Source organism: Drosophila santomea, chromosome 3L, assembly GCF_016746245.2.
Source record: "Drosophila santomea strain STO CAGO 1482 chromosome 3L, Prin_Dsan_1.1, whole genome shotgun sequence".
NCBI lineage: Eukaryota > Metazoa > Arthropoda > Insecta > Diptera > Drosophilidae > Drosophila > Drosophila santomea.
Window position 1 is genome coordinate 13,515,704 of NC_053018.2, and position 26,258 is coordinate 13,541,961.

General features: G+C 43.7%; 1 protein-coding gene, 1 long non-coding RNA gene and 1 other non-coding gene across 4 annotated transcripts in view; all 3 read left to right on the forward strand.

Moving 5' to 3' along the window:
• Window positions 1-21,312, forward strand: part of LOC120447960 (protein slit) — a 53,036-nt gene extending 31,724 nt beyond the window's left edge. The window contains 2 exon segments of the mRNA XM_039629650.2: window positions 6,197-6,413; window positions 17,238-21,312. Of these exon segments, the coding sequence (XP_039485584.1) occupies window positions 17,365-19,713 (2,349 nt within the window). The 5' untranslated portion in view covers window positions 6,197-6,413; window positions 17,238-17,364 and the 3' untranslated portion in view covers window positions 19,714-21,312.
• Window positions 21,313-21,394: 82 nt separating this feature from the next.
• On the forward strand, window positions 21,395-21,476 carry Trnal-aag. The gene has a single exon. It is a non-coding gene; the product is annotated as a tRNA-Leu (tRNA).
• Window positions 21,477-24,021: 2,545 nt separating this feature from the next.
• LOC120447747 lies at window positions 24,022-25,146 on the forward strand. Of its 2 annotated transcripts, none has more exons than XR_006356482.1 (2): window positions 24,022-24,566; window positions 24,625-25,146. It is a non-coding gene; the product is annotated as an uncharacterized LOC120447747 (long non-coding RNA). The 2 variants fall into 2 exon arrangements; XR_006356483.1 differs by having other exon boundaries at window positions 24,628-25,146.
• The last annotated feature ends 1,112 nt before the right edge of the window (window positions 25,147-26,258 follow it).

The following is a 26,258-nucleotide window of genomic DNA, read 5'->3' on the forward strand; positions in this document are numbered from 1 at the left end:
CTTTCTGCCAGAGTTTGTCAGCGGAACAGGCAAAACACAAAAAAAAGAAAGACTGGTAAAAAATGTTTTATAAAAGGGAATTTTGTATGACAGAAACTGAAACCAGGAACGAGGAGCGAGGACCCATCCAGAAACTCTGGCAGTTAAGTGCAAATTATTGGTTCGGAATTAGTAGAGCGAGAGACCCCGAGAGCAGGCGAGATGTGGATATAGAACAGGCGAGATACAGCCAAGCTTTTGTGGTTGCATTTGCTAATGGAAAACTGTGCTGGCCTTTTTCCATTCCCCTCCTCCGTTCGTTTCCCTTTTATTTTCTTTTTTTTTGGTTTGGTTTCTGCAGTGAACCTAAACGGGGCAAATAAAAGGAAGAAATTTGCATGGCCCTGCAGATAAATTTTCAACACTTCGCAACCAGTTATTCGCAGAAAACCCTGGGAGTAAACATTTTGCACCCAGCCGACATTTGATTACTCAATGCGAACTGCGTTTGCGTTCGCGAATGCGAATGCGAATGCAGCAGGATCGAATGTAAACACTCTTATTAAAGCGAAAGAGCAGCTTGTGATTCGCGCTATTCGCTGGAACAATATTTATGTGGAATCGACTTTATCATGGAGTGGTTCAATTTCCGAATAGACCGAATGGCTAAGCGCCTTAAGAGTTGTAAATAAAATCAATTGATTTCTTATTTATAAAGCGAATTCGAGAACTGCCACCTACTAAGCCCTTGGCAAACATGACAAAAGAAGTCGACTCAGATCCCGAGCCGGAACAAGTAAACAAGCCCATAAATAAATTATTTGCTTAGGAGCATTCGGTACTCGGCAGTTGGCGTGGAGCAGTGGGGAATCAGGGAATCAGGAGTCGGAAGTCAGAACTAGGCCTTAGTTTAGCAACTGGGGGAGGTGTGCAAATATATATATAAATACCCACTCCCATATATATTTATTTTTTCGTGTTTCCGCTTAGTAAACACAACTGAAATGACAAAAAGGCAGCGATGTCTTGACCAACTTGAGTCCCATTCCCCCCCAGACTCGCCCCTGGAAACATTATCAAGGCAAACAGCGGCCTAATGGAGGAGCGACCAGCCTAAGGACTGAAAAAAGAGAGACGAGCTCGGGAACTATTACGCTGTGTGTGGTCTCCTCGACGGGAATGGAGATGGGGAATAGGGCTGGGTCATTGTGATAAATAAGTAAATAGCCGGAGACAGGCTCAGACCTCAGATCGATTTATGCAAAGCTCCACACCGCCCTCCGCCCCCCGCCCCCTTTGGAGCGAACAGCGCTTTTAGTGACATTAAGGGGCGTGGTCCTAAATGTTTAATGGCCTGCAAATAAAAGTTATGCCACGGCCAGGATGGCAGGCTGCGGACATTAACGAAGCGGAAGATTATATCGGGCAAAAAACGCACAAACATCAGGAGGAAATGGAAATCCGCTGATAAGCCCAACTCATTTGAGGCTTAGCGGTAATAGTGAGAGGCCATAATTAGCCCAAGTCACATATGACTTGGTAACGATCGCTCTTCTACAGACCCTTAAGATATATACTAGAATTATAAGGAAAACAAGTGCCAAATTATAATAACTTAAACTTCCGAAGCAAGCTGATTTCTTAACTTTTGCTAAATTTATAGATTATGCAAAGGTGAACTTAAGAAACATTCAACCGAAAAAGATGCAAATTAGCAATGTTTTTGGCACCTGAAAAGGTTCAAAGTTAAAATTAATCATTGCTTAACGACAAGCACACCTTAGGATTTCAAAGATTATGCATGATTTCAGTGGAAACGGCGATGGGTGAAACCAGAAATTTATAAAGATTAAACTTTGTGTCTTTATATATAAATAAAGATCATTATGTCATCGCCTCGCGCAAACATCAGCAGCCAATTAACCTTAGCAATAAATTTTTATAAAAATTCACTTTGCCATGCTTATCAAGGGAAACATTCCTGTGTGTTTAAGTATACTCGTATAGATGCATGTTTACATGGACTCATATGGAGGATTTGCATTGGCTGCCGATCCGTAATTACGCTAAACGTTATGCGCATTTATTTCCCATTGATTTTGCATTTTAAATTTCGTTCGTGATTTTATTTGTTAGCTCCCAATGAAATAGATTGTTGTGTAGGAAATGTGGAGCGTAAATTTATATAGTTCAAAGTTGATTACTCGACATGATTTGGTTTAAATATGCAAATCTGGTGCTTAAAAACTTTAATATGCAGCCGACCAATGAGCCAAAAACTAGTTTATGGTCAACGCTTTTCTTCTTCTTTTATTTGGGATGCATAATTCACTCGAAATAGCTGACCAAATGACTTTTTGTTTAGCTCACTCATTTTGTGCTCATAACAAATGAGAGCAAAGTGGGTGGCTGGGATTTTGGTTCACCCTAATGAGGCCCAAAAACGGCACATTTGGTCAGACTCGAATGTTTTTTCGCAGATACTTTAGTGTCGTTCGATGTCAGTGTTTGTTTGCCAGTATGCGAGTATCTCTCTCCCTGTTTGCCAGTTGCCAGTTGCCGGTTGCATTGACCCAATTTGTTTATTTATTGAAATTGCTTTTATGGGTAAGCCGAGACAGAGTGTCTACCTCGCTTTCGTCCCCCAATCGTATCTCTTCAATCTACAGTCATTTTCCCGCATTTTCTGGCATTTTGTGGCCTCTGCACACACCCGACTTCAATTATTATTTATCGATTCCAACTCAATTTGTCAAATATATACATATTTTCCTCGGCCACTCTCCAGTGGGTCGGTCGAGTGGTATAATTTGGCATTCGATCCAATGCATGATTCATGGAGGCTGAGATTCCATCGGATTCTAGCTAAAACTTGCTCCACATCAAATGAGGTTAGTAATGTCTGAGCTCCGACTTCGAGGACACTCGCGTGGAAATTAAATTAAAAATTTACACAGATTTATTCTACCAAAGTCCTCTGGGCATGATTTGGTCCGCTTGCCAAATCTCTGACCACCCACAAATCGGTATAAATGACTTTAGTGCCTGAGGGCGTTCGATGTTGAATGTTGGACTTTGGATAATGTTGGATGTATAGAGTGCTATTTTGGGCATCCAAATACGTGCAGCTCCCTTCGCCACGCCCCCTTGACATTGTCACTTCAGACTGACTGTCTGTTGTTGTAATTGCTTAGTCTAATTTATGCCAGCGGACGGAGCAAAGTCAATGTCGTTGTACCGGGGCAAAATGAAACCGAAATGGAAAAGCGAGCAAAAGCAAAAATAAACACAAAAGTGAACACTGAGCACCCAGACAGCGACATGGAAAAGCGTTTATCTAAGCGAAATGTTACCGAAGTCCGTAATTACAATTTATTGCAGGTAATTATGTAATTTTCGTGACGGATTTTGTTGTTTAGAGTTTCAACGAGGGGCGACAAGCTAAGTGCGTGCGTACACAGGGAGAAATAGTTGCAAGTCGTCATCTCAAAATGTTTCTGCTAAACGTTGATTTTCCTCAAAAATACCATTTTCTCTTTTTTAGAAAGTTATTTAAATAGTAACTTCAAAAAATACTTATTCTCTAAGATTTTTATTTTCTGTGTGGGCAAGTACTTAAAATCCCCACACTTCGCTCGATGCGTATATACTTTAAATGAGTTTTCGGATCGGAAAACTTGTGCGTCCGATTTTTAGGAGCCCCTTGCATGTGGCATGCAACGCTGATTGCTGTTGACCATGGCTGGAAATCTTTGCCGGAGTGGCTACTTGTTTTTCCTGGCTCGCAAGTGGTTTGATTTCTTGTATGCTCGGTCAGCTCGTTGTCATTTCCTGTCCCAGGTTGGAAAATGGACAAACACTATGTACGCTATGAGGATGCAGCGAGATGATTGATTTTCCAGCCGTTTATTCTTACCCCTTTAAAATGTTCTCTGGTTTGGAGCTGAGACACGCACTTCCTGCTGGGATTAACAAGGACTGCGACAAGTCGATCGATTAATCATTGTGGGAAAGAAGTTAAATAAGAGTTGGGATTAGAGACAATATTTCTTACAAGTCGACAGCTCTTAAGTAAATTGTAATCAGTAATGAGATTTCACTCTCTAAAATTCAACATTGCCAATGGCGTAAAGCTCTTAACTCATCGTAGCCCATTTTTGATGTTTCTTCCCGCCAATTAAAATCCCAAAGCCATCTAAATCGCATTAGACCCGAAGAATGAAAGAAAGAAATCCCTGTTCAAACCGCATCCGTTCAAAATTGAAATTGAAATTTAATTTGCGAAGCGAGCTGGCGAAAAAAAGCGCCAGCTCATCAACAGCGGCATTAGTTTGCACATATTCAAATCACTTTTTTATTTGCCGAACAAAGGCTGCGAAAGAAACGGGGAAAATCGTTAAAATAAAAACAGCTGAAGAGGTGTTGGGTAAGCGGCGGAAAGACAGGAAATACGTTTGGCCAACTAAACAGGGAAAATGCCATGGAGAAAAACTGGAAATCATTGTGTGTTCCCCGCTCTCCGCTGCCCACTCCTGCGCGGCATCATTAACATATATTTGAAAACGCAGAGGAATTCCGCTCTGGCCCTCAGTTGGCGGGCTTAGTGGGTCCTCATGAAAATTTGTAAGTATGTTGGACTTGTCACTTGCACACTTCATGACCATATTTGTCACATTTGCGCCATGTTCGCGTGGCCAAGGAGCCCGCGGGGTTACCATCCAGGGGTCCAGCACTGGGTCCGCATCCTGTACCCACCCCCACCCCCCTCCTGTGCTTCGTAACCCCCATTCCCCCCGCATTCCACCGCCCGTTCCATGGCTCTTCCCTCGACGGGCAAATCAGATGCGCAACTAACGAGCAACAACCACGACAACGACAACGACGACGACATGGAAATTCGTTCGCTCTGCGTTTTGCCATTCCGAGTGACCGCGGGGTAGCATGGGGCATGATGAGACTTAGATTTGAAACTTCAAAAATATAGCAATACTTACGGATATTTGATGTAGTTGCCGTGAAAAGCCTATTGAAATACGTTTTGTTCGCCAGAGAAGCACTGCTAACTTATTAGTCACTTTTACTAATGAGAAAAATGGAATATTCGGTCTTCTAACTCATTTAATATTAACAAATGAATTAACAAATATTCATAGGATGTTTCGCATTCGAGAGCCAGTTTAGTTGGAGCATCCACACAACTTGCTTTTATTGTTCTGCCGGCTGCGACTCCAACTGCTCTCGGCTGCTGAAGCTGATGCTGATGCTGATGCTTTCTGCGGTTGCCGCAGACGCCTTCTGGCCATATTTGTATGAATAAATGCGTATTTAAGCACATACTTACAACACTTGCCATGTATGGTGCCCCAGCCCGAGAGCCAGCAGCCAGCAGCCAGGAGCCCAAATGGCAAGGGACACTGGCTGCTCCAGGAGAAAAGGATCGGGAATCGAGGGGTCGGGCTCCCAGACAAGGGACAGTTTCCCAGTGGCAATAGGCGAGTCCCGGCATTTTGCATTTTCCCTTGTATGTTCCTTGGCTTGCCACATTTTCAGATATATGTATGTTTTTCATGCTGCGGCCGAGGCTCACATTTGCTTTATGGTGCCTCACCTCTGTGGCTCCTTTTGCAGCATATTAAATTGCGGAAATATTTCTGTTGCGAAAACAGTTGCACGGCCAAATTGCACAGCAAACAATTTATTAATTAAGACCGAGCAATTTGTTAAACGCTTTTTTACCAACGATTGGCAACTTATTCAAATGCAAAATTGCTCTTTGAGTAATTGAATATTAAATAATTATCTAGAGTTTATCTAGGCGAACCGGGACGGGAGTTAAGGTCGAAACGCGTTAAGGGAAAAAATCTAATTAATGCATGATTTTAAATGTAATTAAGTGTTTCGGGAAATATATGGAAAATCAATACCAACGCTCAATTGAACCATTAAGGCATAAATATAAATAAATAATTAAAATGGAAATTGTAAAAGAAAATTGTTGGCATCGCGAGCAAAAAGAGAACGCGCAAAAAATATGAATATTATGTAAAAAGTTGGTGTCCCAAAGAGCGATTTTACTCGGAAAGCATTTAAATGAATATTTTAAGCAAATCATAAATGGCCGACATGCAAACCTCTTTGCCATATTATTAACAATTTACGATGTTGCTGCAGCTGGATTAAATAATTTATGGTTTTTTGCACATTATTCTCGTTGCAGGCGGCCCTCCATCAACAATATGTTTGACAACAAGTTCCGGCATTGAAATTGAATTTAATAAAATAAATTAAGCCACCAGGCAGCCGGAGTGGGTCAAAAGCACACAGTTTGAATTGTTAATGAGCGGCGGCAAAAAGTGTTAAATGCTGATGACGCTGCCTCTGCCGACGTCGCAGTCGCAGTCGCTGATTCAACGGTGCTGAAAAGTCAATTAAAGGTAATCAAATCGCAACTGATTGCATTACAACACCGGTGACAATAATTTTAATTCGCATTGATGTGGTCACTTATTTCATTTCATTTTCTGCTAAATCCAACAATTAATTGAGCACAGCTCCCTGTCAATCCTTAACCCCCCCTTGACCATTTTCCAGCCCCTGCTGTCGCATTGCGGTTTAAAACGCGCCGTCTGACGAGTTTGCAGGCACGCGGTTTTTGTCGCCACTGCGTTTTTTTTGCTGTTTCGTTGCGAATTTTTTGGTTTCGAATTCAGTTTGGTTTTTTAGCAAATGCATTGGAATTTGGGATTACGGTTAGGATTTGTTATGTTAAGGGGCTTATGAATTAAGCCTGCAGCTTAATATAATACAAATGGTAAACCAGACTGTAATTGGAAAAATAAAAAAAAAATTATAAATAATATAGCTTGTTAATATCTCGATTAATCACAAATAAAAATCATTGAAAAATATTGTGAATGAAAAAATAACAAAGTTTAAAACTGAAACAGGGACTAGAAATCTTCTTAGTTACGTTCTTAGTTCTTCCCTAAAGTTGGCTTCCATCCACTAACACCAACTTGATCTTATTGCCCATTTGTAATTCTTTGAAGTAATCCAATACAATTTAAGCAAACTTTTGCCCAACCAATGGGACTTTGACTCCGCAATTACGTGCCTTTTTGGGGTTAACCAGAACTACTTAAATCCAGCGGCAGCAACAACATACATATGCACACTAATTGCAAGTTGTTAATGTTAGCAAAACAGAGCGGGCAACTCAATTGAAAATCGTTGGCGACTGTGAAAACTTGGCAAAGTAATATAAATCACCCAAGGGATCAGGAGAATGACCCGGGGAGAGCTCGAACTCGGGCCCGAACTCTAGAAGTCGAGAACTTGGGCTGAATGGTCGCCGGCTTAATGACGCAAGTAATTGCAACAGCAAGCGGCAACCGGCAACCGGCAACTTGCAACTTGCAACTTGCAACTGGGAACTGGGAACTTGCAACAAGATCTCAAAGCTGCAAAGGGGGCCAGACTTAATGAAAATCAAACAAAACAAGCAGCGCAACAACAATAACTCAAAGTCGGTCAACTGTGCAGGGGAAAGCTCTGTTGATTTTTCCCCCCGTTTTCCGAAAAGCAATAATTGATAAACGAACATGGGCGAACAGATGTACAAGTGTTCAAATGAATGAATCAAGCTCAATGACGTTGATATAGAAGACATGCGAGCCAAATCAATTGATTTATGCAGCTGCAGTTGCATTTGCGGATGGCATTTCGTTCGCATTTAATTGAAAGCAGTAATTAAATTAATGACTCGCCGTCCGGCGAAAAGTCTGCTTTTAATTAAGTCAAGGAATGACGGACTTGCAGATCTAACTAGACAACAGTAGACACTCTGGCATGTGCAACATAATTGTCACGCAATCGTTCTTCTTTTGTCCAGGCCAATGCACTCACTCATTCAATTCAGAATGCGGAAGTTAATGTGCACTTTTTGTATGGCAACTTGAAACGCACCAAAAAAATAAATACTGAGCCATGGCAACGCGCTTAAAACAGCCCCTGAAACGCGCTCATCGAATTTAGCTGACAAAACAGCCACAGAACGTGACTTTTGTATAGACTGGTTACAATGCAGCTATCACTGTATACATGATAAGTAATTACGGCGTGTTTAGGTTTAATATTGAGTGCTAAAGTTTCAGTCCTGAAACATCTACTTCTATTTATATTTCAGATAAATTAGGAACTTGGGGAAAACACTTTCCCTCTTTTGTGATCATAATTTCTGGATCATCATGATTTCTTAAGAAATCTTTGTGGCAACCACCCCTATGGGTTTTCTTAAAAATGCTAAATGATTTAATCAAATCTGCCATTTTATTGCATTCCTCAGCGACCAAGTAATTTTGCTCTCCGCGTCTTTCTCCACACACATATATCATTCCTCTGGACGTCTTCAGCTTATGTATTCATAATTAAATTAATTAAATTCTTGCGCTTCAATTAAAATCTTATTAAGTTTCCGTATGCCTGCCACACGTTTCCCTTTGAAACAATGGGGGAAAACTGAAAAATTGCCGAGAATGGTGGCGAATGAGAGATGAGATGAGCGGCAGACAAAGAGGAAAAAGTGGGAAATGAAAAACTTCTTACAAAGCTTACTTATTCACACATCACACAGGCAACTGCAGACTTTTCACTCGCAAATACTTTTCCTGTCTCCAGCACACACACAGACGCACACGTTAAACATTATTCACCGGCCAGGAAAAAATGAGGAAAAATATCGTCCTGCTCCCCTGTTGGTCCTTTTTTGGGTGCTGCCAGCCAGCGTACGGGATGCCAAAAACAAACAGGACGAAGAAAAATGCTTGCCGACCATGTGGTTCACTTGATGTTGCTGCTGCTGTTGTTGCTGCTGCTGTTGCAGTGTTGCAGAGTTGCTGGTGCTGCTGCTGCCGTTGCACATATTGCTGCTGCATTCTTCGCATAAATTTCGCCATCGCACTTAACTCATGTCTCGGGGTCTCTCTTTAAATGAGTCTGGTTAGCTCTCGCCATTCTTGCACTGAGAGAAAAACAGAGTTAGCTCTAATATTTCTGCCTCTGAAGACAGGCTGTCACAAATAATACATTTCGCTTTTAAGCCGAAAGCGATCTAATATAATATTAAATAATTGTGAAAGAATATTTTATACCAAAAGATACAATATATTAGTTCATGATGAATGCTACTTGGACAGAATGACGATATATTTTCTTTAATAGAATCATAGTAAGCAAAATCCTTATACTTCGTTCTAAAAATTAGTTTTGTCCTTTTAAAAAAGGGTGGTATATATTCCCCTTTCTCTGTGTGTAGTTTTTTTTCGACCCCTCACCTTCCGTTTCAGCCACGTTCAGCTCTGCACACATGTGACGCTGTCCCGCTTTCCCGCTTTCCCGCTTTCCTGCTGCACCCACCGAGCACCGAACACCGCCCACCGAGACCCACCTCCCAACGGCCTTGCCTCATGTTAAATTCACCAGGGAACGCAGCGCCATCGGGAGAGGGGGAAGGGAAAGAGCGGGGCAGGGGCAGGGGCAGCGGCAGTAGGCAAAAAGTTGAGACTTATTTTATACTTTTTTCGTACTTCATGGTCGTACAATGTTGAGCGGGGAAATTTAAAAGCAAATGCAAACAATATGGAACATTTTAAATGCACAGTGGAGCCAAAAGCTAGTGGGTCAAATTTTCACTCCTATCTCTGATATAACTTAAAATGTTACCTCTGGCCATAAAGGATTAAAACCAATATAATAACTGTAACTTGAGGGTTTATAGACCCATATATTATTTACTAATTATTTTCGTACTTTTTCCACACTGTACATCTTCGTAGGACAGCAGCGGCCGAGTAAATCACCGCAACTGTGAAACTAAATTTCCAGGGCACTAAATTTACGCACAGCCAACTAAACCCGAGCGAAACTGAGAGCAGCCAGACTGAGAACCCCAGTTAACCCCAAACCGAGTGGAACAGTGTAAGCTGCCCGCTTAGATCCTTGTCTCGCTCTTCTTCTCCGGCTGTCTCTTTCTTTCCCCCCCCTGCCCCGTTGCTTATATTCTTGCCGTGCAATTTTCACCATTTTGTGGTGCACTTTGCGCCTGGCCGCGATTTGGAAAAGATTTATGGGCCACGACATGGAAGCGGAAGCGCTGCTGTCCAGGCCACTAAGTCCAGCTGCAGGTATGCACCGAACACCACCCACCCACCAGTGGTGCGACACAAGCACCACCCACCACCACACTTCCTTCTGCTTGTTGAGTCAGCAACAAAGGGGCTGAGGAGGGGGGAGGCATTGTCTCGAATAAAAGACTTTCCTAATGCCTGTCAGCAAATGCCGTTGTAAAGGAGCTCAAGTCCCTTTACTCCTTTGCGCCAAATCCTTTATGCAGCGGAAAATGTTAGAAACTAAATACCCAACAATTCCCGAAAATTGTTGACAATTCAGAAGATTATCAAAAATATCATTTCAACAGCTAATATTCAATAATGAATATTTAAACATGGATGAAAGTTTAAAATACTCTTTTAAAATTACCATTACAATAGGAGTAGAGAATTTTCTCGAGTGCATTCATTTTCGGCCTTATCCAGTTGGCTCGTTTTCATTTAGCGCCCTTTACCTTTTCACTATTTAATGCTTAATTTAAATACAAATCCGATCTGTTTGCTGACTTTTGTCGATAAGCGGCAGCAGAAATGATGGCGAAAGTTGGCCAACTTTATCCCATCTAATGGAGAAAAGAAACGAAAGCGGCAGCAGAAAAAATCATTTTGCCTTGGCGATGGCAATTTAATTTGCTTTGGCTTAGAGCTCGGCAAACTTTTCGGCACTTGAAATGAGAGTTTGGCCAAGAGGATCTGGGTTCTAGAGTTACGAGGCTCCCTAATGGTTATAAGTCTTGTGCACACAACATCCGAATAAAAGTGGGTATTGCAGTGAAAGCAGTGGATTGAGATCCATTAAATTACCTCTGGTAATTATATAATTTAAAAGAGTTTTCCATAAAAAAAACAGTTTGTACATAATGTATGGATTATCCTGACGCAATGTTATCAAATCATCTTTCCACAATATTTAACACAATATTTCTTACCCTCTTTAAGGTATAACACTCTAAACACTCATTCTTGAACTCACCGCTATCGAACCAATTTTATTTGCTCAGTCTCCGCCCAAAGTGCTCCTTTAACCCGCCATTTTCTGGCAACCTCAGTGAACGTCCTTTCTCCTTCCAACTCCATTCCCCATGCACAGAATTTATGTCTCAACTTGCCTAAGCCGTGTTTGTAGTAAAACCTCCACTATCGCGCCTTAATTTTAAAGCCCTCGACGCTAAATGGTCTGCCGGAACCTAGAACCCAGAACCTAGAACCTAGACCGAGTCCAAAGCCCCCTTTTTTTGTGGGGCTTCTCGCCATCTGCATTCGCTGGCAAAGTTTATGTTCGACATGCTGTAATGGCGCCATATGCGCGTTTATCAAACAAAAAAAAAAGAAGAAGGCACACCCCACTCTGCTCTAGATTCCTGAATAAGTCTGGGATATATGGGTTAGTTTTCCGGTTGCCGTATAAATTTGTTTAAGACATATAGCAAGGATCAATAGCTGGGGATTTATTGTCTGCCACATATAACTTTGTCTTGGCTTTAAACTCCCAGACACGGAAGTGCTAAAAGGGCGTGCCACTGCTGGATGGCAAGGTCGATGGGCGGAACTTTTTTACCTACTTTCGGCTGTCGCCGCCGCTTTCTGGGCAGAAAGCCAAGGGAGAGAAAAGCCACGGCAACGAGATGGCTAGAAAATTATGGCTAAAATGGCGACGACGTCTGGGGCCGAGGAAAAATGCTCCACGACAACGTCGTCTTGCGGTCGTTTATATGTAAAATATTTGGTTTACTTTATGACTGCTTTGGGTATTACTCTTTACTTTCTTGCAGTGCCAATTCTCGTTCGTTCTCTTCCTCTTTGGGCCAACTTTTTGGCCAGGCTGTAAAAACAAACAGAGATGCGAGAAACGGCGATGGAGACGGAGATGGAGGTGGAGGTGCTAGGAATTATGCCATAAAAGCATCGTCGTAGTTCCAACTTTGCCAAATTCTTGGCTTGTCGTCGACATCATCCTCTTTGTCATCCTCCGGTTTATCCTCCAACACCCGCGGTCTTCAACGCCGTCACCGTCGCCTAGTCTCAATGTTCAAGGGGGCCATAAAATACTTTTTGAATCCAAAGCGCCGCATTGCTCCTGTTGTTTGGCGGATATTCTGGTGGGCAGAGGAGATTACCGGCGAGGGACTCCTCCGTACCATCTCCGAACCAGAACAGAACCAACAAATGAGCCAGCTCACTGGGGCGCCTCTTTAACCGCTCATTTCGGGGTGTTGAACCTGCAATGGATTACATTCGGAGCATGCCAAGTGGGGGGATTCCCTGGAGGTGTGGCAGTGACCACAAGACATTTTTGAAAATGTAGAAAGTAGAGTACAACGTTTGCATAATAACCTAGTGAAGTTTAAACAACTTATTAAGGCATGTCATGTTTTGGACCTATAATATATTATATATGAACCATCATAGCTTAACATGTTTTTATGATACTTGTGGTTCCCAAAGAAACATTGAGTCTTAGAATAATCTAATCTTCTCTGTACCTATCTTTGGGTATAAGAAATTAACACATGTACTCTGATTGAGGTCACCTCCCCGATGTGCATCTTACCACTCCGAATAGCAAGTTCTTTTGCAGCATTTGAAAGTGGCTTCGCACACATGTAGCCATTAAGCCAGACTCCCCCTAAAATTAGCTTTTCCGAGCTGATTATAGTGTGCCTCTTTTACCAATCACATCCACTCCATATCCGTGTAGCTTTTGCGGTTCATAAACACCAATCAGCTGCAGAAATGGAGAAGCAGAAAGCATTCAGTTCGTGCGCCAAATTCCGAATCGAAATCCAAATCCAAGCCCAAGCCCAATCCCAATTCCAAGCCCGATTCAATTGCTGATTGTGTGAGTGGAGGGGGTGGGGGGTGCGAGTGGGGCTGAATGGAACTGAAACTTGTGCCCGATTACCATTACTGAGAATTGAAGTAACATGTGTGACGATGCGCAATTGGCAAGCGCCCCCTGGCGGCCACTCTCTCTGTAACTCCGTAAGCTGTTACGCCCCACCCACCCACTCAAATACTGAAAGCACCCACTCAAATACTGAAACCACCCACCCGTCTATTGTGTCGTTTTCTATTTCACAGACGAGTGGCTGTTGCCGCGGCGACTTTCACTGGCACACAGCCTTCAGCTTTGGCCGCCACTGGGGGAAGTAGGTGGTTGGGTGGTTCAGTGGTGCAGTGGGTGGTGCCGAATGCTGGTTGCTGGTGCCCCAAATACCGCTTCCAATTTGGAGCTGGCTGTGCGTGAGCCTGCCATGTCTTTGTTTTGTATTCCTGCGATGGCAAATATTTGGTCTGCCCGCGCTGGCAGGAAAAAGTATCTTGCAGATGCACACAAAAAGTATCTCGCCAAGTCGAAGAAGCTGAAACAGTAAACTGTAAACTGTAAACTGTGCAAATAGTGCAAATCGGGCGCAGGCAGCTCGGTACATGTCTCGAGCGGAAACTGTGCCAAAAGACGTATGGCACAAAGCAGGATAAATTTGCCAAGTTTATCATAGCAAACGGATGGGGGCGTGGCGCGACAGGACTTCCATGTACGTGGGAAAGGGGCAGGGGCAGGGGGAAGGAGCAGGGGGAGGGGGCTGTTGGCAAAACATGAGCCAAGGCATTGAGCATAAAATATGGTCGGCGATATTTTAACGCGCGCTCAAGCGAAATTGTCATATAAATAACGCCCAGGGAAGGGGTTTTTGCGTTGTGGGGCCCTGGGGTTTCTGGTTTAAGGTTTTAGGATATTGGCTGGCGTTACTTTGAAATATTAAACATTTGGCAAACAGGCAAAGTTGAAGTTTATTGCCGACGTTGATGGCTCGAGTTGAGCAAGTTTTTTTTTTGGTTGTTTTTTTTTTGTGCAAAGGGGGCCCGTGGAAAATTGTAGGAAAAAGGAAATTGGGCCAGGCCAGCTGAAACCTGGAAACCATTATGGACCCGTCGATTCCGATGCTATTTTTAAGCACCGTCAAACTTTTTCCGCTCGCCACAGATAAAAGGGGGAAAACTGAGTTCGCCACGGGCACAACTGTACTTGCCAACTCTTTTCCATTTCGCCCCCCTCACTTTTTTTGGTTTTTGTCTACCATTAAATCAGAAACATGCATTTATTTAGCAATTTCCACCAACTGCAACAGAAAAGTTGTGGCAAATGATTCTTTTTTCTGCTGGCAAATTTTCAAAAAGCAAAAAAACAAAGGAATCTCTAGACTAAACAAAAAGCAACAACAGAAAGTGTTAAAAGGGGGTGGTCGGTGGACTGTGGGCGGGGCAGTGGGGCGGAAGTCATAGCGCTGGGCCAAAGCAATAGCAAAACCAAAATCCGGGGACCAAAAACCGACAAAAGACGGACCAGAAAACGGCACCAGACAGATACAATAAAAAGAGGTTTGTCCACCCGCAAACTCCCCTCTTTTTGGGCCATGGCCACAAGGCTGTTGGACTCGCAGCCACTCGAAGAAACTCAATGCTGTATTCAGACGCATATATATAGAATTCTTTAAGAGCTTATGAATTCCACAAATTAAATTTTTAAATTTGTTATCTATACTCTTTGGATTTATACATATAAACAAAAATAAGCCCTATATATGTTATGTTGAAATAACTTTCTAGAACAACATAAAATGTAACAGGCTTTATATAAATAAAAGAAAATCAAGTCAAGTATATTTACTAATTAGTAGTCCTGCGTTGTTATTTTTGTTCACTGTACAAAGTTCCAACGGCAAACATTTCGCAACAATGGCCAAAAAGATATAGCCATGGGTGGGGACAAGTGACCGAGGGGGGTCAAAAAGTGCAAGTCGGACACGAACGGAACTAATAAATGAGTTCAGCAACAGCAGCAAACCAAATAAAAATGTCCTGAAAAGGCAACAAAAGCCACCGAATAAAATCTCAGTGCCAGACCATAAAATATTAGGGGCATACTTTCAATGGATGGGGATTGAAAGGTTCGAAGGGGAAGAGGGATACTTTGGGTGACAATTTAAATAGCTGCATTCATGGGGTAGTTCGAGTATTGCTATTCTGATGATAAAAGCGTGATGCAAGTCAGAAGAGCTCTGTAGAAAATTGAATTAAAGAGCTGTCAAGGTTTTTAGTCAAAACCTTTTTTAAACGACCGCAGTCTGCATAGAAACAAATTCGTTTTGTACTATTCTGCACATAGTTCAAAGTTAATTGTAATAGCACGTCGTAAAGATAAGCTTATTATTGTGGCTGTATTCAAAATTCTAAAGTGTAGTCCATCTAGAGCGTCCTCAGAGTTTTTCTCTTCCAAAAAACCAACTCAACTCATATCCTTGGGGGGGAAAAACACAAAACCCATCCTAACCCTACTGATAACTTCTGAACTTCTCGACAGGTCGTGGCTGCGAGCTACTTGAAAACCTGGCCTGCGGTATCGCGTTGGCCATTTAACAGGATTTTAGCAATTTAAATATGATTTCTACCCATACCCATCATCAGCCATATGCATTTCAAGCAGCTGGGCTGGCGTACAAAGGAAAAACTTGGCAGTTTTTGTTTTTATTCGCCCGAAAATGTTGTCGGCTGTTTGTTCTTCGAGGCGGAGATCCCTGCCTCAACAAGTTGCTTTATGGCATATGCATGATAATGATGAGGAGTCGGAACTGGGACCAGAACCAGGATAAGGCCAGGAAGGACCCTCCACGAGTGGCGTTTTTTGCGGCCTTCGTTCATATGATGGCTGCTCCCGGGTGTTTATGTGATATTTACATAATAAAAAGCGAGAGTTCCAGGGGATGGAAGTCACATCCTTTTGGTCGGTGGAGGACCAAGACCCAAGACCGCTCCCCGCTCCCCAGCGCTCTGAAGTTCTGACCCACATCTATGATTACTTTCATAGCGCCTTTGGGGCCCAGCCACGCCCACACTGCGTAAAGTTGAAAAATATGAAAAAGGGGGACGATACATCCTTTGTCTTTTTCAGCCTTCCCCCTTCCTTTGAAAAAAACAACAAAGGAAAAAAAGAATTTCGCCTTTGTTTTATTTATTTTATAGCCCGTTTGGGGGAGCCCAGTGCCGATATCCTTTTTCTGGGCCCCATCCTTGAACTTCTCGCAGTTGCCGCGCTAAATTAAGTTTTGTTTTGCCAGTTGTCCCCAGATCCCAGCTCCACCAGCTCCCCCATATCCACCACCACCACCACCACCTCATCCCCAATGTTGCCCATCAGCCCCGGAGCTGATAAATGTCCCCAAAGCAAACAAAGTGCAAGTTGTTTTTTAAGTTTGGCCCCAACTATGCGGCATATCTTTGGCCTGTTCGGAGTTCCATTGGGAGGTGGTAGCTTTAAGGGCAGCGGACTTAAATGGGGGTTGTGTTTTGGGGCCAGGGTCTGACTTTGGGGACCTGCCAGTTGACACAAAGGGTTGCTGACGTTGGTCCTTTGTCTGTCATGTGTGCCGACTTGGCCAAGTTACATGGATGGGGTCTTCAAAGGGAGTCAAATGACTAAAATAATATTAAAGCCATTTCAAAGCAGCCAAAACAGAAGCTTATTGTTTTCACATTTGAAATTCATAGGCAATTGTAGCAAAAGTAACCAGATCTCGCTGTAGTAAATCATGGACTGTGTACTTCAAATTCAATGAAGAATTCCTGGGCAAGTCGTGCGGTGCCGTTCAATCTGCTTCCATCCATCCAATCGATAGCCCAGCCCCAGAGTTCCGATCCAATTCAAGCTAAACTGCCTGGCAACCATTAGGTCTGCAACAGACTGGCAGGCAACTGTTAAAGTGAAACTCGAAACAACTTCCATTTGCTTTTAGCCAGTCGCTAATTCCGTTCCTAATGTCCAGGCCGTGGCCATTTAAATTGTCTTCATTTGTTTACTGCCCGACAGTCAAATGGGGGCGCACTTCGGGGGAGGGCTGGAGCTGAAAGTAATCCACAAAACTACCGATTAACTCCCGACGGGGGCAATGCGATTGCTGTGCAGCTTTGCAGCACTGCAGCTGCCAAATCCAATGGAAATCCAAAAGCCAAGCAATTTTGAACTCTAATGGAAAATCAATTTAAAGCGAAACCCGACTAACCCCGCACCTTTCTGCTTCCTTCCTCTATTTGCAGGCGAATGCCGGAGTCTGGACTAGAAAGCCATTGGCGAACTTGGCCAGAACGTAGTTAACGTAGAAAAGGAGAGCGGCTCAAACGAAGCGACGACGAGTGCAAAAAGCCAAAAGACAGTGAGCGTGTAATGAGCAGACGACGGGCAATTACCATGTCGTTGGCTCCCCATCTTGGCCAGGCTTTTAGCCTCAGCCTCTGCCTGTGCATGTGCCTGTGCCTGGTTTTGGCCACATTACCAGTGGCCCTGGGACTGGCCAACTGCCCCAATGGCTGCGAGTGCGACGACGACACCCTGATGGTCAACTGCGGCGAGGGCACGCTGGACGTCCTGCCCATCGCACTGAATCCCGCCATCCAGCGACTGGTGATCAAGAACAACAAACTGAAGACCATCGACTCATCCATGCAGTTCTACGCGCAGCTCACTTTCCTGGATCTGTCATTCAACGACATGCTCAACATACCGGAACGATCGTTTACGTTTCACGCCAAATTGCAGGAGCTGCACCTGGACCACAATAAGATTGGCCAGGTGTCGAACAAGACCTTCCTGGGACTCTCCACCATCAGTGTTTTGAATCTGAGAGGCAACCTGATTGCCGAGCTGGAGTACCGCACTTTTTCGCCCATGACCAAGCTCGCCGAGCTTAATCTCGGCCAGAATCGCATCAGTCACATCGATCCACACGCCTTGGATGGCTTGGACAACCTGAGGGTGCTCTATCTGGATGATAATACACTGACCACAGTGCCGGGAGCACTAACCTTCCAGGCACTCCACTCCCTGGCAGAACTATACTTGGGCACCAACTCCTTTATGACGATTCCCGGTGAAGCTTTCCAGGATCTCAACGGACTGACCCGACTGGATCTGCGCGGAGCTGGCTTGCACAACATCTCGGGAGATGCTCTCAAGGGTCTGGAGTCCCTTCGCTACTTGGATCTGTCAGATAATCGCCTTCCTGCGATACCCACAGCAGCGCTCCAGCGATTGGGACGCCTGGAACAGCTAAACATTGGTCAGAATGACTTTGAGGTCATCTCCTCGGGCGCCTTTTCGGGTCTCCGGGAGCTGAGGCACTTGGAGCTGACGGGTGCCCAGCGACTGAGACGCGTGGAGAGCGGTGCCTTCAGTGGAAACAGCAACCTGGAGTACCTAAACCTTTCCAGTAACAAGCAGTTGAACGAATTATCCTCCATCGCCTTGGGTGGCCTGCCCCATCTGAGCACAGTGGTGCTGAAGGCCAATCAATTGAGCAGCCTGGATGAGGGTCTGGTGCCCTGGGCTGATCTGCAAACCCTTGATCTCTCGGAGAATCCATTCGAATGTGACTGCCGACTTCTGTGGCTGCGCCATTTGCTGGTCAGCAGGAATGCCAGTGGCCAGTATGCGCCCGTCATCTGTGCCTATCCAACGGCTCTGCGGGATTTGCCACTGGCCCATTTGGCGGAGCCACTTCTAGGCTGTGCCCATGGAGCCGCCAGTAAGCAGGCGATCATCGGAATGCTGGTGGTGGGCTGTGCCGCTTTGATAACCACCTTGGCCCTGGTTCTCTACACCTGTCGTCGCAGGATTCGGGAGATGCTGAAGGGACATTCGGCGTTGGGGCGAAAGGAGCGCGAGTACCAGAAGACCTTCTCCGATGAGGAGTACATGTCGAGGCCACCACCCGGCGGCGGTGGAGTTCATCCGGCAGCTGGAGGCTATCCCTATTTCGCCGGCAGCAGTCGGCCGATACCGGTCACCGAGCTATAGCTAGAAGCACCACCCCCGCCTCAGCTGCGTGGTCGGGGTGGTGGCGCCAGCACCGCCAGCGGCGCCGTACAGCAGCTCCAAGTGCCCAGTGCCGTGGACCAAGCCTCCAACTCCTTTGCCCAGCTCAGCCACATTCACTACATGACTAACAATGGCCAGCAGCAACTGCCGCAGCCACAATCGACCTCGAAGATGCACCACTCGCAGCAGGATATGCGCTTGTTGGCCTGCAACGGTGGGAAGCCACTGAATGCTACCTCGCTGCCGCGCCACCGACCACCGGTGGTGCAGGAGAGCACCCTGTCGCACTATATCCAGCCGCTTGCCAACGGGATTCGTCTCACCCAGGACCACTTTAACCACAACCAGAACCAGAGCCAAGGCCACAACCAGCACTACGGAGGAGTCTATGCCAAGCCGTGCGATGCGATGTCCGAGCCGGGATACATCCACAACAATTCGCATTACTCGCTGCCATTGGATCACGACTTGCCACCCAGCCCCACGCCCACACCACCGCCCCCCGCCCTGCCGCTGAGGAATGGGGTGGGCATGGCCTTGATCCATGGCAACACCACCGGGCGCCGATCCTTCAACAACAACAACAACAACGTGTCCACCCTGTCCAACAACAACCACCATGGCATTGGCGGCGGAGTGGGCGTGGCAGTCGGCGGTGCTGGGGGCAACAACAACGGCAGTCTCAGGCGGTACCACTGATATCCGGCCAAGACGTGCGGCACTCTGGGCCGCACCATCATCAAAACCAGGCCGGATCCGGATATCGAGCTGCATTACTTCTACAAGGGTTAAAGAGGAAACTGGAAGCGCAAGGGAATCGATCTAATTTAATCGGGTTTGCTTCGGTTCTCACTTTTGGAGAGAGTTTTCAGCAGTAAGTTAATAAAGTTAAAAAAAAGGGATGCAAATGAACTTATTCGCTTTCATTTACTTTATTCAAAAGTGAAAATCGTAGCCAACCTGCATATTCATACTCTAGTTGTATATTCCTATGTTACGTGTATTCAAGCGAAAGCATTTTGTATAAATTAGGATTTAGTTCGAAAGGTTGTCGACCAGGAAAAGCGCAGGAAAATCGCAGGTGTATATAAGAAAATCTTGCGCACAATTTGGCGGACAGTGTGGATTGGGCAAAGAAAAACTTTAATACAGTTGACCAACCTGCTGATCGGCCATTTCATTTGCATACAGTGATCTTAATATTTAAGTTATGCTTAAAAGCATTTCAATTATTGTAAATAATTAAAAGCTTCGTAAAAATACATAATAACAAAATTAATTCAATTTCTATACAACAAACAGATAAGTAAGCAATTAATTTACTTTATTAAATAACAAATAAGCTACGCGCTTAAGCACCAGTCATTATAACTATGTATGTATTTAGCCTAAAGCTATCACAAAATATTCCAAAAAAAAAAACCATGCAAGAGCCTAAAAATAAAATGGAAGAAAATATGCAAAAACTAAAAAGAATACCGCAGATTTTTATAGTTAATAGACTCAGAAAAGAATAAACTACTCATCGGAATAATAAACAAAGATAATGTAAAATGAAAATAGCAAAACTATTGAAAACTCCGAAATATTCATGTAGATTCCACGCCGCATTCACAAATATGAATAAGCAATTATGCAACATACAAAAATAGAAAGTAAATCTATATATACGAATTATGCGTGTAAATAAAAAGTAACTGTGCTGGAAAAAAACATACATTTTACATTGTTTTAATTTCGAATTTATCATTTATTTCAGCATTTGAGTTCATTTTCTCATTTGACTGCAACAAGTCGGCCACAATTTTGATCAATTGTACATATTTAACAACTTAATGGAACAAATTGCAAAACCAATACAAGGGAGTTAAAAGTAACCTACGAATAAACAAAAATCTAAGATTACCATATATAATTGAAAACTTATTCAAACGCAAATCTCATATTCATATTTCATAACGAAGCAGATCTTTCATCTAGTTATACGACAACGCAACTATAAATAAATTAAATCAATTTGAACTACAATTTAAGCAAATTACAAGGGACAAGCATAGTTAAACAAGCGAAAGCACAAAATCGTAAATAAATATATGAACCAGATATAGGGTGTAGCCGAAAGCAAGAAATATTTGTGGATCAGCGTCTAATCGTATCACTAAAACAAGAAGTCAAAAAACAAGTCATGCAAGGAATTCTCTTAATGTAATGGATAATCGCAAACGCGAGAAAATTGAAAATTCAACAGTGTTCAAGAACTAGAGATAAAATCAAATAAAGAACAAATTTAACAATAAATGAGTTGTGGTTTTTAATTATTGGGCTTTTTTTTGCTGGCTGTTCGCAGTTGAATGACAATTTTATCCCGTGGCACATGCAGGGTAGCGTGGCCGAGCGGTCTAAGGCGCTGGTTTAAGGCACCAGTCTCCTCGGAGGCGTGGGTTCGAATCCCACCGCTGCCAACTGGTAGAATTTTTTTTTCAATTTCAAATTTCTCCAAAATTTGCAACTTGTTCAGCAATCTGTTAACGATTCCGGACGCCAGCACTTTGGGGAAAGCAGCGTGGGCCTGGCAACTGTTTGTCGGTGTCAAATGCAAATACCTAAAAACACTTTTCCATGGCAGTTTAGTTAATGCCGCAGCGACAGAGTTGAAGCTGCAGTGGGAGCGCTTGGCGCTCATCTGCATAATTTAATTACATTTAACAATAACAAAAACACGGGCTCACGCACACATGCCCCAACGTGCAACGTTTTGCGCTAATAAGCGACGCCCTTTGCCGCCCCTTTGGCTGCTGCTGCAACACGAGCTGTCAGGCGAGGCGACACTACGCTGAAATCTCGAGCGAACTGGTGGAGCAGAGTCCGTGTCACGAACTCAGATCATTCATAAAAACAATTTCATATAAAGTGTATTTTCATTGGAAGAAATAAATATAAATGTTTACTTGCCATTAAAAATCATATTATTAGTGATATTGAACTCTTCTTTCGCAAAAATTAAGAAGCACTTTTTAGAATGGTTTTAAAGATTAATTAAGGTTTATTTCATAGACTAAGAAAATGGCCAACTGAACTTGGTTTCATCATGAACTGGAAGCAACTATAGCTAAAGTTCCAAGGGATTCGCTCACGGTACCATCGCCAGATGTTCCAGTGCGAGATGCAGAGCTTGCCCCGGCATAAACAGTTGCGCATTTGCATGCCCCTCCTGCCACGGGACGCCTGCAGCTGGTGCTGCCCCGCTGTTGTTGCTGCTTGTGCATATGCGACATTAGTGCACGCAAACAACGTACACACAATTAGAAGAATTAACAGTAGTTAAGGCAACAACAACACGCTCAACTTGTTGGCAAGATGTGCATCGGTGAGCAAGGACGCCGGGGGTAAAGGTGGGCGTAAGTGGGCAAAAGTGGGCGTAAGTGGGTGTTCGAAGGACGAAGGGAATGGAATGGGGGATCTATTCCGCTGCCGGCGGCTGTTGTTGCTGCTGAACTTGTAATTTAGTTTCGAAACGAGTTCCGCTGCATGTCCGCTGCTGTTGCCGCAACTTATTGGCCACAACATGCCAACTTATTAGGCAAAAGCGCAAAAGTTATAAATTGTTTCACAAGGCGCACATTGTTGCGGCCGTAAATATGTGGATACCGAGCTAAGGACAACGGAAAGCCAGCAAGTTGCCAGGGATGTGCGTTTATCGCTTTAAAATTAAGGTGTGCTCGAGATCAAAGTTGAATAGCTTCGAGGCAAGCATAAAGACATAATATTTAAGTAAAAATATTCAATTTCAATAAAGCTTTCACAAAGATGTATAAAGAATATAAACAAATAAACCGACGATAGCAGCTGAAAAATCTTTACAAAAGCTTACAGTGCTAGTCCCATCGCTTCCATACATTGTATCAAATTTAATTTAAGTTGTACCCTATTTTCATTCAGTTCTCGCATTCAGCAACGAAGAATAACGAAATATTTTTAATTGCCAGCCCGAAAATTTATGCCACGAAAATTGTTTTCAAAACAAAAGGAGTCTTTCCCTTCAAACCTTCGCCCCAAACATTTTGTCTGCTTTGCTAATTTATATGATAATTTTTTTCCCATATTTCCATACACAGACTGGATAATATTTTTGTGCTATTTCATATTTCGTTGATGCGGTCGCTTTATTTCGAATACAAAAACGGGAAAGGATGGCAAAAGCCCCAAAAACAACATAATGCCATCGTCTATTCAAAAAGGCGTTTTCGGTTTGGCTCTTCCTTTTTTCCCTCAGTTTTTTGGGGTTTATTTTGCATGAAATTTTCGCTGAACTGGCACAAAAACACGTCGGAAAGGGGATTGGGGTTGGGGTTGGGGTTGGGGTTTGGGGTTGGTCAGGGGCTCATAGGCAGCTTTTTAATTTTCAGCATGAATTAGAATAATAGTCAACGGATATTACACAATGGCAGGTCGGGGGCGTGGCTGCAGGGGGGCGGCTGGTGCTGTTGGGGATTTCCGGTCAGCTCGGTTCGCTTGGATTTGGTTTTTGGCCTTGGGGCGAAGGGCTGCTGGCCATTAAGGGAATTGCCGATGGAGAAATCTTTAATGAGAAACTAACAGCTAATAGCATTCCCTCTTCTTTCAGGGGATTAACGAGAAAGAGTTGACCGAAATTATTTATGAGTTATTAAAAGTTGAGAATTATAAACTGTAATTTATAATGATAAGCTCCTCGAGAATTTCCAGGAAAACATTTAATACTTTTTTGTTGCACTCAACATCAACATCTTATTTGTGCTGCGACAAATGCAAAATTTGCAAAGTATTTAAAATAAAGTCACCCACTTCTTGGAAATGCTTAAAACAAGCAAAAAACAAACAACGAACGAAAACGACAAAAAAAAAAAATAAAAAACAAGAAGGTAAAAAGTGCTGACACCTTTGAAAAATTTTCACGCTAATAAAACACAAAACATGCCAGGGCAATGTGAAAAGCGTGAAAAGCGTGGAGGAGTCCGCAGTTCCCGGCAAGGAGACCACCGAGATGGATGGCGATAAAGTCAGGGAGGGTCCAGGACTTCTTCTTTTCCAGTGAGGCGGGGTGTCAGTGGGAGTTGGGCCGGAAAACCCAACAAAAGGAGCAGCCGCAAGCAACCGCAATGGGGGAAAAGATGGAAAAACGCAGGGAGCCCAGCAGGACTTGTTTTGTATTTGTCCCGAAAAAAGAGGAGAGCAAAAATTTGTTTTAATGCCACGCTCTTTTTATGCTTTTCTTTATAACTTCTTTTCAGCTTTTTTGTCATGTTACAATTCTGCAGCGACAGCAGTAAAAAATAATACCCCCACCCCCGCCCCCACCGGCATGCGGCAACTGGCAACCGCAACTCAACTTGTGCAACATCATAAACCCATTTGCGTTTTTAATTAGTAACAACGCAACTTGGCGGACTGAAGCGGTCGGCCGAGGGCGAAAAGTAAATGACCATGCACAAAATGTTGCACAGATAACAAGTCCTGGCCTCACAAGCCCCAAAAAAAAAAAAAAACAAAAAATAAAAACTGGAGCAAATAAGGTAAAAATTTTTAATTGCCGTAGAAGCAAAAATTATTAAGTTGCGGTTTCATTTCAAGTAGTGCGAACGCAACTGTGCAATGAGCACTGGAAACTGGGAACAGGGAACTGGGAGCAGGGAACAGGGAGCCGCCGGTGGTCAGTTCATCCTCATCACCGTCAAAAGAGTCCGCCGCCAACAAAGTTGAAAAAGCGCAGCTCAAGTGGAGCAGCCTCCAGTCCCACAGTCCTACAGTCGCCGGAAATGGTTTCGGTTTCGGGTTTCGTGGCTCACTTTTTATTATTTTCAAACATTTTTTTCAGTTCGTATATGGGGCAACGACCCCGGGTCACTGCGACTGACCAGTAAAGAGGATTCCGTGAGGGAGGTGCCGACAGGTGTAGTGTCCTTCAAGTGGCGAGGATAACACACCCGGAACACCAGCGCTAATTAAAGACAGTGAAATAAGTTATTGTGTTATACAAATAGGCGATTGACAATGAAATTAATTACTTAAACAACATATCAACTTTGTTATATACATTATATTAGTTGCATTGAATATTTTTTGAGGTGTTAAAATAAATGTCGACTACTTTAACCATTCTTAGACTCAAGGCGATGGGAAGCATCTGTGGAAGGTCTCAGCGTCCAGTTTCCTTACCGCTCCGCCAGTTAAATCCACAAGTTTATGGCGCATCGAGCACTAAACGCTTTCCCGAAAATGCTTAACCCCCAGCCACCCGAAGTTTATGTGTGCGCTGTCCCATGTGCTCGGTCCAGTCATATTTTATTTCCGAGTTTTCTTTGCAGCTTTTCCGCTTTTCCGCCGGCCCCACGTACAAGTGGCCAAGTCGAATGGACAGAAGTCACAGCAGAGCAGTTGCCACAATTAACACGTAGGGGGTGGGTCGCGGGTGAAATGTGCCCGCCAAATGTCCTGCAGTGGGTTAGTCGAAGGACGTGAAGGACGTGAGTGCGCGGCCAAATCCGTGGAGCGATGCACGCGTCATGCGTCATGCGTCATGCGTCACACCAGATATACTCCGATGTACATCCGCCAACCCCCATAATTTCCCATTTTTTCAGTGCCGATGTATTGTGAGTTCTGCACAGGGATACTTTGAAAAAAATTATTGATTTAATTTTTTCTTTTTATATATTATAGTTAACAAGCCATAAGTACTCTCTAACCATTAGAGCCTCTCTAACCAATTTATTTTAAAATTAAAAATAACACGTACATTGTTGGATAAATGGTCTTTATTGCAATAGATACCTCTGCCTCGCTCCTACATTTCGAGAATAATACATTTTCACAAATTTTACACCGCTCCTCATCATTTTACGGCCTGGGGTTGCTCCTCAGCAACTGACAATAATAAATTATACTTCGGCAAATACTCGTAACCCCTCTCAGCGATCGTAAAATGCGTACCGCTTTTGGCCCCCGATGGCGGCTATTAAAAATGACATAATTGCTCAGCTGCAGCAGATTCGGCAGTGAAGCACAAAAGGTCTTTCCTTGAGTTTTATTTTTTGCGTAGCAAATTGCATTATTTACAATACATGGCCAAAAGAAGCAGGGGAGAACGAGTGAGGAGAGGGGGTTACGGCGGACAACTTGAACAAATTTGTTTATGAAAATTAATGAAATCGACCGTGACTAATGGATTATATAACCGGACAAGTCGGAAAGGCTACGCGAGTAAT